The sequence below is a fragment of the Schistocerca americana genome, chromosome X (genome assembly GCF_021461395.2).
Source record: "Schistocerca americana isolate TAMUIC-IGC-003095 chromosome X, iqSchAmer2.1, whole genome shotgun sequence".
In the NCBI taxonomy this organism is placed as follows: Eukaryota; Metazoa; Arthropoda; class Insecta; order Orthoptera; family Acrididae; genus Schistocerca; species Schistocerca americana.
This window is the reverse complement of record NC_060130.1, coordinates 641107440-641120157: the sequence shown is the minus strand read 5'-3', so window position 1 is coordinate 641120157 and position 12718 is coordinate 641107440. Positions and strand designations below refer to the sequence as shown.

The 12718-nt window shown below is 39.4% G+C and overlaps 1 protein-coding gene across 1 annotated transcript in view; it reads left to right on the top strand.

Annotated features, from left to right (window-relative positions):
• Nucleotides 1-12169, top strand: part of LOC124555409 (RUN domain-containing protein 1) — a 177851-nt gene extending 165682 nt beyond the window's left edge. Inside the window, exons 12-13 of the mRNA XM_047129306.1 lie at nucleotides 8017-8111; nucleotides 10748-12169. Of these exons, the coding sequence (XP_046985262.1) occupies nucleotides 8017-8111; nucleotides 10748-10854 (202 nt within the window). The 3' untranslated portion in view covers nucleotides 10855-12169. The remainder of the gene's footprint in view (nucleotides 1-8016; nucleotides 8112-10747) is intronic.
• Nucleotides 12170-12718: the final 549 nt, after the last annotated feature.

The following is a 12718-nucleotide window of genomic DNA, read 5'->3' as shown; positions in this document are numbered from 1 at the left end:
GGTATGTGTACCAGCTGCCTGGAGTCCAACTAGTCAGCTTAATCAGTCATGCATCAAAACAACTGTAGTCATCAGTTTATAAATGCACAAATAGGTCCTGGTGAAAATGCACTCATCATGCATATCATGAATACTGGGTCGCTGAGTGTGGCGACTGTTCTAGTCTTGTTGAGTTGTAGCTGGTGATCCAGTGATGATTTCTTCGACACTCATGTCTCGTGGATTTTCAGCATACGTGCCATGTTTATGGATGCTACAGTACTGTCAGCTAGGTGTGCTCTGTTAGTAATTCTGTGCAGGTTATCTATCAGAATGCTGCATATGAATTTCTGAAATGGTGGTTCCAGTTCCACTGCATGGAAGTGTGGTGTGCTAAGGCCTCCGCATGTCTGTAGATATTATTAAGCATTAGTGTGTGGCCATATTTCTCCTGAGGATGGCTCAGTTCTTTGTGTTGCTCTACATTAAACTGTGAGCTTCAAGGACGTTTCTATAACCAACTTCTGGCAGTTATGAAAGAAGGAATAATACTTACTGTTCCTGTAGTGCCCAATCAGCTACAGGCGACCTTAAGTGGTGTTATTTCAAGTAAATGGCAAGCATATCTGAGAGCCCAGCTAGAAATAATGAACCAAGGATTGCTGAGTTAGTCAGCACTACCAGTAGTTTATTACCATAAACTCTGTACATGTTTCAGCCACCATCAATATATATGATGGTGTGGTGGAATGTTGTGTGTTTCAGAAATCATGGATCTTGATTTAGCTGTGTAGATCATGAGACTGATAAAAGCTTCTACAATATAATTTAAAAACTTCAATCTGAAGATCAACTGTACATTAATTAAGTGAATTGATGGTGATGTAAAAACAGTTATTAGTGGGTATGAGTGACTCACTTAGATTTGCTTTTGTGTCCAGGTTAGCATTAATTTCCCTTGCGATTCACAGGTAATAGAGAATGTAAAGTAGTCCTCCTGAACATACTATTATTAAGGAAATAACATTTTACATTCTGTGTTGTATCATGCCTTTCTTGTGATAATTTGGTAAAGGGTGGAATAGGGGAAGTGGGTGTTGGAGAATATTTCTCACTCAAATATACAAAATGGGCTAGAAGCACTACATGGAATTAAAAGTATGCCAGTGTACTATAACAGTACCCATTTTGTGGAGACTACTACTGCCTGCAACTGCATGAAAAAGAAGAACATGAGGTTGCTACTTGATTAAGAATGAGTTACTAGCACTTAGAATTACAGTAATGGAATTTCGTGCAAAGACCATATGGATCTGACAATGGTAGACATGCAGAAGGAATAAGAGACTAAGGGGTTGCACTGAGTCAAAAAATTGTAATGAGAGCAGTCAATAATGAATTAGAAACACTCACCTTTATTATAAACTTTAGCTCCTCAGTTCTGCTAGAGTACATTAAACCTGGGTTCACCCATCTGAAACTGCACACATCACTAGAATATGACAAATGTGTGTCATTCCGAGGCATGAATAGCACAGGACATTTAGGATTTTGATTCCAAGACTTGCCTTTCTTCCATATAGCAGTGTGGATCTGGAAGTTATGAGATTTTTGAAACTGCATCAGGAAACAACGAAAGCCAATGCAGCGTGTTATAGCATGTAGGGACTAAATAATTCAGCCAACACATTGTAGCAGAACAGATTTCTGAACGTGTGTGCATGTGTACTTTAGCTCAAAAAAGGATTTGTCCAAATGCTAGCAAAGTTTTGAGTCTTGTTTTTGTGCATGTCACTGAATAAAAGCCTCAGCTATTCGGTAAGTTGTTACCTTTACTCCTAAATTATTGACAACTAGGAGGTAATGCAGAAGAAATCATGTAGGCTATTTAAAGCAAAATCTTGGTTATTTCAATCCTTACTAACTCAGGGAGGAAGGTAATCTAGGTCTTCCAGGGAATGACCGTACAATGCCCAGTAGTTATCATGTCGTTGCATTCACTAACAACATGTTAAAGACCTTGGAACACATGGCCCGCTGGTACACTAGGGCACAAGGATCCAGGAAGCTGATGCAAATAAAGAATGAGCAAGGAAACAGTATCAAAGGTGCATGCAGCAACATATCTGTTCATAAGCAAAAAACTGTAGATGTAACACAATTACTGACGCGTTTTAAGTGAACAAGATATAAGTATATAGTATATATATAGCATTCCGTCTTCAGGCCACAAGTGGCCCATCGGGACCATCTGACCGCCGTATCATCTTCGCTGAGGATGTGGATAGGAGGGGCGTGTGGTCAGCACACCGCTCTCCTGGTCGTTATGATGGTTTTCTGTGACCGGAGCCGCCACTATTCGGTCGAGTAGCTCCTCAATTGGTATCACGAGGCTGAGTGCACCCCGAAAGAATAAGATATAACATGAACTGTAAAAAATAACATATTTTAAATAGCTGCAGACACAGTATTTCTCTGAAAAAAGTATTAATATCAGTCAATAAGCACTTTGTACTCTCCTCTTATATACACGCTAATTGAATGCCTGAAAACATTCTGTTAAATACCAGGTGGTTATAATCAAACTTTCTCTATGTAACACATCATAATGTGCAAACTAATTACCACATGAGTACTAGACTTGGTAGCATTAATGTCAAGGACATGCGGAAGAGAAATAATGCAAAATCAATTCAATTGCAACACTTGTAATGTGCTGTTGCGGTACATCATACCATTACATACTGGTGCCATTACTGCTACAAAAGGGGCTCAATATGGCACACACCAGTGTCAGAAAAGTCTGAAAATGCAAGATTGCATTCTGCATAGCAGAGCAAAGCGTGTTCGTAGGTACGCTGGCTACCTCTCTTTATATCCTACACTTTAGATCAGCACATGTGTGAATGTTCCCCTGGTAAACCCTGTACTTCGGGTCGTTCCACAACCAGAAATCACAGGAAGTGAGACCAGGTGATCGTGCCAGCCAAGCATTTGGAAATGATTTGCCGATAATTCGATCATTTCAAAACGTGTTTCAGAGAAGCAGGTAAACTTCACGAGCAATGTGTGGTGGGCCCCATCCTTTATGAAAACCATTGAGTTCAATATGTCTCTCTCTCCTGTAGGGTGGGTATGACATGCTGGTGAAGCATACTGCAGTAACGCCACCCAGTCACACTGCGCATCTGGTCCTTAAGCACTAACCTGTTCAAAAAAGAATGGGCCAATGATGAACATAGCCATGAAACCACACCGTATGGTGACATATTCGCCATACAGAGGAACTTCATGCACAATGACTGGAGGAGAAGATCCCCACACTCAGCAATTCTGTGTGTTCACCTCACCTGTCAGAGAAAAATGGGGTTCGTCAGACCATAGGATGGTCCAGGGCTGGTCCTTATCAACTTCAATCCTTATGAGAAAATGGAGAGTGAATCAACACTTTGTTGTGCGCCCTGTGGTGCAAGCTGCTGTACGATATGGATCTTGTACCGATACCATATGAGGATGATTTGAAGCACCTTCCGTACAGTGGACCACTGGATGTTCAGCTGTCATGACACAGCACATGCACTGCCTGAAGATCAGGGATTGTGCGCAGCATTGTCTGCCATAACAACAGTGATTTCATCGACCACCTGTGGTGCAACCTGTTGTCGGCCTCTTCCCAGAGCTATGCCCAGTTCTCCAATTGACTCAAACTACTTCATCATGCTCCGCATAGCAGGTGGAGAAAGAGGACCCTTTCATAATCCTTTCAGCTGGTGATATTCTCGTAGTGCAGCTGCAGCATTACTGCTGTTTTGATAATAGAGCTTCACCAATAATGCCCTGCTTCTTTTGTCCAAGCTCATGGTGACACATTAACAAGTGCACTGTGACTGGTTATGAACTGGTGATGAACATAGCCATGAAGCCACACCGCATGGTGACATATTCACCATACAGAGGAACTTCATGCACAGTGACTGGAGGAGAAGATCCCCACACTCAGCAATTCTGTGTGTTCACCTCACCTGTCAGAGAAAAATGAAGTTCATCAGTCCATAGGACATGAACCATGATTGCAAAGTTTTGGACATGGGTGCTTGGTACAGTGACTGTAGCAACCTGTGGCTATACAGGTATGAGCAGCCCTTAGAGGCTTGCCTTCACACATTCTTTTTTAAATATTTTGTGACTAATGCCCTTCTGGCCTGTTATTTATTTTATATGTGACATGTAAGTACTATCTCTGTCGTGTATTGTTAGTCAGTACTTACGCTTTTTTATATAAAAAATTTTTCTTCCTATAAATTTGTAATTATGTTATAGACCGCTTTAAATGTCTAAATTCTGATGAAGGCACTCGTAGAAGTGTTGAAACCTCGTAAATAAGACTAAAAGATTGTGACCGAAGGCTCATTTGTTTCAGTTTTAATGAACTATGATTACTGATCACGGCACCTGGTGGCCATAGTTGGAACCACACGGTGGCACCGTGATGCATGGAAATAATGCATCCCATACGCTGGACATTAATGCTACCAAGTTTGGTACTCATATGACAATTAGTTTCTGTGTCTAACGTGTTAGATAGGGAAAATGTAATTATAATCACCCAGTACTATGATTGACATGTACACTCACATTAGAATGCCATCTTGTAATTTGCCTGGATTTTAAATGCTGGTACTTCAGGAAGAAACACAGCTGATATTTTCAATTGCTGTCACTTAAATTTAATGGTTGAGCAAATTAGAATCTAGCCCACCCGGCTAGCCACACGATCTAACGTGCTGCTTTCCGAACAGGAAGGTGTGCTGCTCCCCAGCACGAATATGCACAGCGGATTAGTGTCGATGTCCGGTGTGCCGACCAGCCTGTGGATGGTTTTTAAGATGGTTTTCCATCTACCTCGGTGAATGTGAGCTGGTTCCCCTTATTCCACCTCAGTTACACTGTGTATGCAATTACTGCACAAACACCGTTTCCACATACACAGTCCGCAGCTCGTGGTCGTGCGGTAGCGTTCTCGCTTCCCGCACCCGGGTTCCCAGGTTCGATTCCCGGCTGGGTCAGGGATTTTCTCTGCCTCGTGATGACTGGGTGTTCTGTGCTGTCCTTAGGTTAGTTAGGATTAAGTAGTTCTAAGTTCTAGGGGACTGATGACCATAGATGTTAAGTCCCATAGTGCTCAGAGCCATTTGAACCATCCACATACACATACACATACACCATGCAAAACATTTGGGGTCACACTTGTCTAACATGAGATGTTCCCGGGGGGGGGGGGGGGGGGGAGGGGGGGGGGGGCGGCTGCACAATAACCCTGGGTTCGGTGTGGAGTGGCGGTTGGGTGGGTGGGGCGACTGCTGTGGCCTGTTGTGGGGTTGTGAACCATTGAGGGCTACAACGGGATGAAGCTTCTCCGTCGTTTCTATGTCCCTGGTTCAATACAATACAAATCAGAATCTGAAAAGTTACTCCCGCCATCATGGTTGTCTTCACAGTTGTCATTAGAGTGCATCCTACCTAAGTGTATGGCAATTTTTTATGGTGTCATTGATTAACCTGCCCTTTTCCCAAAACATATAATCTGTTCTGATGACATGTTCATCAAACTTCTCCCAGTGTGCTGCAGTTATAGATGCAAACACATTCTTTGTCACCTCTTTAAGCTTCTCTAGAAATTTCCTGTATTGTGTTTTGCTCCCACAGATCTTTTAATTTTTGGCCAGGCCATTTCTGTGACGTGAAGTTCATTTACATATGGATATAACGAGAGAACTGTATGCTCATAACTTTTCATTAATTTTTCAAAGTGCTGTTTCTTTTCATGATTTTTAAACTTTTGAATCATCTCAAATAATTCAAACTTCATTTTTTCAGTGTGAGGTGCATTGCTATTTTCCACCAATTAATCATATTAATGTTAAAAGTATATTGTGAGGGTGATTTTTTATTTTTTTACAGTATCATAAGGGACATTATCAATAATTATAATAATAGTTTTGAGTAGCTTGAGGAGGAATTTTTCCTATACCTAAATCTCAAAATTGGTTGCATTAATCTGTCCATAATAATCTCCAAAGGGTTTTCTGGCTCTGAAAATAAGTTCTGTTCCATTGATACATACACTTTTGGAATCTGCATTAATAAGTCTATTTCTTATGCTGATATTTGTAGTGACACCCATAATATATTTGCTCTGCCACCATTTACCAAGTGTTCAATTATTGTCCACCCATACTTCATCTATTTAAACAATGTGTCTATCTTGGAAACAAAAAGTTCTGATACTCTTACAGTATTTCACTCAGCAAGCAACAATAGTCAGATGCTGACCCAAAATTTTCCTGTTGCTAGCAAGTCTCCTCAGACAATGGGAATTCAGTTCTTTTCGTGTTTGCTGTGAGGAACTTTGGTTCAGTAGGGACACTTTTCTCTACTTTGTGAAAATGTCTTATAGTGTATTGTATCACATCTCAGTCAGAGTTATCACAGTGGAAGTTGTGTATTCTGCAAATCGTGGACTTTTTACCAGCAGTAAAAAGAGAAGATCCACTAACGGAAATTCCCTCTTTGCAAATTTTTGTAATAGCTCTTTATGGCAACATAAATGGGAGCATGTAGACTAACTAGTTTCACCATATATTTAAATTTTCCTGTTGTAGTTTCCTTATCACATGATTTCAGAGTAATCCTTATTATTTCTCTACCCTCAGTGTGAACTATCTTTCCCTCCTTGCATTCTGAAGACATCATAAAGGCAGAAGAAATAATCGTGGTGACTAATGAAACACCAGTCACTGAGGCAAACCATTTTCTTCGCACATAGGAAACAACAGCTAAACAGAAAACCACAGCATGCATATAAATAAGTAGAAAATAATGCAAGCAAGGCTAATACTACTGAAACTGGCAGTTGTGGGGTTGCAGGGAGCAAGGGGGACGACTATTACTCTACACCCCACTGCATAATGAACATTTTCCCTATTTCAAAAGAAAACATTATTGTTCTTCACTATGGTGAGATTATCCTGACCAAAGAGACATTTAAAGTGAGACCCAGACTGAGTATGTGTTGAGAGACAGCTTGCTATATGGTAGCAGTCCCTTATGGTGTAGTATGCATATAATTTTCAATTGTGAACCTAATAAATGATTTTCTATACCGTTTGTTGCCTACCCTGCCTCCTCCTCCTCCTCCTCCTCAAGTGGTGTAAAACCTCATAAGTCAAGCAATGTGTCTACCATTTGGTAACACCCAAACTTGGATTTGTGGCAAGTAGGGTTAAGGTTAAAACTGATAGGAAAAGTAGCTTGTGTACATTATAGCAGGGAGTTTGTTTTAGATGTTATGGTTGCTCACTGATTGTTGTTTTTGTTCAATGTTAAATTGCCAAGTGAGATGCTGTATGATAAGCCTTGTCGTAAGGATGTTTTTGCCCATGACATTTGACTCTGACAGTGATAGTTTCATCCCAATAGAGGCACAACACACTCTTGATATGGTAACGCATGAAAGTCCTACATAACTTTGAATATGGAGTGTCCTATGCTTTGAAATTGCGGACCTGTCATATAAAGAGAACAAAATATAATCTGAAGGCTTTGTGTTAAAACACGAGCCATACTTCAGAAGACTTTTGTTTTAGTCATGTTCCAGGCTTTAATTGCACAAGTGAATCGCTCCATGCAGATATCCGATTACACTTTAATCCTAGTTTTTTTTACTAATGTAACTAAGTCCATTTGATATGTACATGCTCTGCTGTTAACAGGACTTGTTTTTAATATCTGTTAGTAGTGGAAGGTACTTGGTTTAATGGTATCATCATAATATATCTCTTTCTGAACACCCTATTTGAAATTTGGATGATACAGCAATTGACAAGATCCAAGAATATTATTGGATCTTGTTCTGCTAAATGGTCAATTTTAATGGCCTATGTTTTGCCATTTTGTGTGTGGATTATTTCTCACTGCTTGACTTAGTTTTATATGCATTTCCTTTGCTGTTATAGCAATTTTGTATTTAACTTCTAGTGCACAGAAGCTCGTCACTTGGCTGCGGCTCATTTTACGGTGTCAGAAGCTTGTAGACATGTACTACCAGTCCTGGAGTTACGTCGTTAAAACAGGTGAATCAGTCTTTATTATTAGAGCTATTAAAAATAGTACATGAAGGGTTTCAGTACTGAGAAGATGATTTACATATACTGTCAGAATGAACTTAATTCTTCAGAATGAACTAAACTTACAGGATATTGATATATTCTATGTTCTCAAAGGTATTTGATTGCGTAAATCACAGCATTCTTTGAAGTAAATTAGAATAGCCTGGTGTCTCAGAAAACTCGGCGATATCTTTGTGACTGGGAACACAGGCTACCACTGTGAAAGTGTCCTGACTAGGAAATAATTACATGTGATGTCCCAGACTGAACATACACAGGGGGAAGAAAAATTCGCACACTTGGACTTCGCAGCATGATTCCTTGCATACTAGCAATACAAAAACTTCTCTCAAAAAGTTTCATTGTTCACATATTTTGGGCAGTAAATGGATGTTAAAAATTGGTAATCTGGCAACACTGTAGTCACATGCATGTTAACAATCTCTGTCAGCATGTAGCACAGTGCTGTGCAGTTGGTGCAGTGGATAGAGTTTTGGGTTAGCATGCAGGAGGTTGAGGGTTCGGTTCTGAGTTGAGGTGTATTGTTTTTATTTGCTAAATGTAGTCTGCATAGTACAGTACCTGGAATCTTAACCATCATACAGTGATTACAATGGGTCTTCTGTAAAGCATTTGCAGTTACATACTACAAACACAGAAATGGAATCACAGTTGTTTTCATTAGTCAGCTTTTGCATGTAATGGACACAAACTTTTCACAGCACTGCATCTACTAAATTCCAAACCTGTTTTGTGTGTACCCTCCCCTAACGGTCCCACTGGTTAATACCAACTATTATTCTTGCCACGTTCAAGTCCATTACTCTTCATTAGGGCCTTATATCACCAGTAGGATTAAAACATGCTTTGCAAATAATTTCAGTCAGACCATTGGGGGAGGCTACACAGAACACAGGTTTGGAATCTAGTAGGTGCAGTGACACGAAACAATTCGCATCCATGATGTGCAAAAGGCTTCTTTAAAAGCTGACAAATGAAAGTGATTGTATTCCACTTCTGTGTTCATAGTTTGCAACTGCACTGTGCCACACAGACTACATTTAGAAAATAAAAACAAATACGCTTCAACCCAGAATCGAACATTCGACCTCCAGCATACTAACCCAAAATGCTATCCACTGCACCAACTGCACAGCACTGTACTACATGCTGACAGAGGTAGTTACTGTATATGTCATTACAGTGTTGACAGATTGCCTGTTTTTAACAGCCATTTACTGCCCAATATATGTGCAAGAACGAAATTTTGTGAGAGAAATTTTTGTATTGCTAGTATGTGAGGAATGAGACTGTGAAGCCAGAGTGCACAAGTTTTTCTTCACCCTGTATATCCTTATAGTTATTTTAGTTAGTCCATTGTACTTACAGACAATTTATAGTACAACTGCATAATAATCACTTATAAGTGAGTAAATCAGTAAGGCATATAAAAATACAATAAAACATGTTACATCTTAAATCACTAAAGATTCTAAAAGTTGTTTGATTGTTTCTTGGAGTAATTTAACAAATGAAAACACTGTGTGTTGAGTTGGAACATTCTTTTTGAACCCAAACTGACATTCTCTAGGAACATTGTGATTATTATGATCATCCACAATCCTTCTGTGCACAGTGTGTTACAAAATGATACCACCAAAGTTGTAGGGGTTGTAGAAGGTTTCTTAGGGACAAATTGAGGATAGGAACTAGTGTCCAGAAACATCATCCCACAATGCTACAGAGCATCAAAGTTATAAGCACTGGTGATTGCCTCTAGGCCATTCCTTTGGCAGCAAATATGACTTTGTATGCTGACAGACTATAAGCAGAACATCTTGCAATGTTGTTTGTTGTTCAGTGATCATGACTGATTGCCATAATTGACAGTGGAGAAGATGAAGCTAGCTGTTGTGCAGACAGGCCTTGTCTCCTATGACTGTGATGGTCTTTTGCTTCGGTGGCTGACAGTTTCAGACATGGACTTCCATTCACATTTTATTTTCTTCTGTAACCATCTAAAATCTCCAATGTGTTTGGTATATAGGAGAAAGATAAACTGCAATTGGAAAACATTGTCCAAAACTATCAGCCACCGAGGCAAAGGAACATTGCATTCATAGGAGACAAGGCCTGTCTGTGCAGCAGCTAGCTCCATCTTTTCCACTGACAATTATGGCAATCAGTCATGATCACTGAATAATAAACAACATTGTGAAAGGGGTGGTGGCCCAGTGAAAGATTCTGGCACTTGTAATTTCGATGCTCTATAATATAATTGGATGGTATTTCCTATATACTCAGTTTGTTCCTCAAAACACTCTCTACAGTCCTCGAAGTTTGTTGGTATCATTTTGTAACACCCTGTATATATTCTTCTGTAATTCTAGAAAGTGCAGTATTGTTAGTAGGGAAATTGAGTGGTAGCTGGAAACGTCTATTTTGTGACATGTTTTGCTTGCTGATACTTTTATTCAAGTACTCTCTATTGTTTTAGGTTTGTTTCTTCTAAGCATCATAATACAAGATGTTGATCATCACATTTTTGTAAACCTGTGTTTGTGCCATTTAAGTCATTTTCCTTTTCTTTTGCCTTCCAGGATTTGAAGACAGTTTTCAGAGCCTTGATAGGCTGAGCCGGTTCAAATTTGATTTACCAGTTGATTTGGCTGTTCGACAGTTGCAAAACATCAAGGATGCATTCTGAATCAAGACCTTTAATCTATTGAATGAACTTTTTATAATTCTCTCTCTCTCTCTCTCTCTCTCTCTCTCTCTCTCTCTCTCTCTCACACTCTCTCTCACACACACACACACACACACACACACACACACACACACACACACACACACACACAACCTTATAGATATATTTATATAAACAGAGTAAAAGCATTTTTTAATTTTCAGTGCGGTAATTTTGCTTGTGTGATGATAATAAAAAAAGATAGCACCTAAAATCAAAGATGTGTGCAGAATATTATAAATTTGTCTGAAAAATAACACCAAGAACATCTACCAAAAGAAGAATGTGATACAGATGTCTCTCTCTCTCTCTCTCTCTATCTATCTGTCTATCTCTCTCTTCAATTTCTTACATTGGATGATTCATTAGTCAGGAAAAATATTACAAGCACATTATGCCATTTTACCCCAAGAAATGTCTCTTTTATTCATAAATTGATTAGTATGAATTTTAAAAAGCATATTAATCAGACAATGTGGAATTTGGATTATTAGACATTCTAAAGTCATGGAGTTATCGAATAGGACAGCAGTTATATGGATTGCTTGTCAGATGTTGAAAAATATCTGCAAAAACTGATATCATCAGGTTATTGAAAAAGAGTGTAGAAATTTATAAAGCCACTCTTTCCCTCCCCCTGTCTCTCACGGCCTCCTCGCTGTGTCTCCCACCCCTTCTCCCCTCTCCCTCTCCTTCCCCTTTCCCTTCTCCTCTCTCCTCTCACTCCCTCTCCTCTCACTCCCTCTCCCCTCTCCTCTCACTCCCTCTCCCCTCTCCTCTCCTCTCACTCCCTCTCCCTCGCCACCCACCAAGATTCATAAGACACATTTTTTCTAGTGTTTCTTCAGATATTTGAAATTTCATTTCTGTGAAGTGTAGCTGGAGTCAACTCAAGCAATTGTTACTCATTACATTGTTCATATGACACCCGGTATCAGTGAAAGCAGGGGTTTGTTTCCCATGACAAAGAAAATTATTTTTAAAGTGGAATTTTATGTGGCCATTTGACAGAGCAGTCTCAAATTAGTCTAAGGCAAAATTTGTTTTATTGACAGCAAAAAAACTAAGAATAACCAATACAGCAACAGCATCGCTCTGGCCCATACTGACTGCTACTATCATGCAGCAGCTTTGCTTAATCATTGCTGAAGTACTGATTATTCTTCATGTTTTACTGTATCTGTTAATGCATGCTGATAAAACAAATATCACAATAGTCTCATTTGACACTGCTCTGTCAAATGCACAGGTAATTGCACTTTCAAAATGTGCTGAGCAGCTGACTCCTGCTACATGTTGGGGAGGGTGGGGTGGGGGGGGGGGGGGGGGGGGGGGAACTACACACACACACACACACACACACACACACACACACACACAGTCAAAAGCGTGTTCCTCACATGTGGATTTTGGAAACATCTGCTCTGTCATTATTTTTTATATAAAATTTGGAAAAAGATTGTTTGTGATCAGTGGGTGGTTTCACGTATTAAATACTTTCCGTCATTTATTTCTCACCCTTTTGAAATACATGTTGAACTAATTGCGGATTAATGTTTGAGAAAAATATTCCTCGTGTTTGTGTCGGTGCATCTATTTTTTTATTTGTATTTAAAATTTTATAGAAACAAGGAAAGAGTCGCAGTACCTGTAGTATATTAATAAGTGACATACAGAATATATATTAAACTTGTATATAGGTAAACATACACTCATACTGTACATATTGTCATGTATTTCTGCACATACTACTAACTGATTTGCAAGAATGAAATTAAAAAAAAAATAGTGTTAAGTATTTTATCTGAAATTGCTAGAGCAAGTT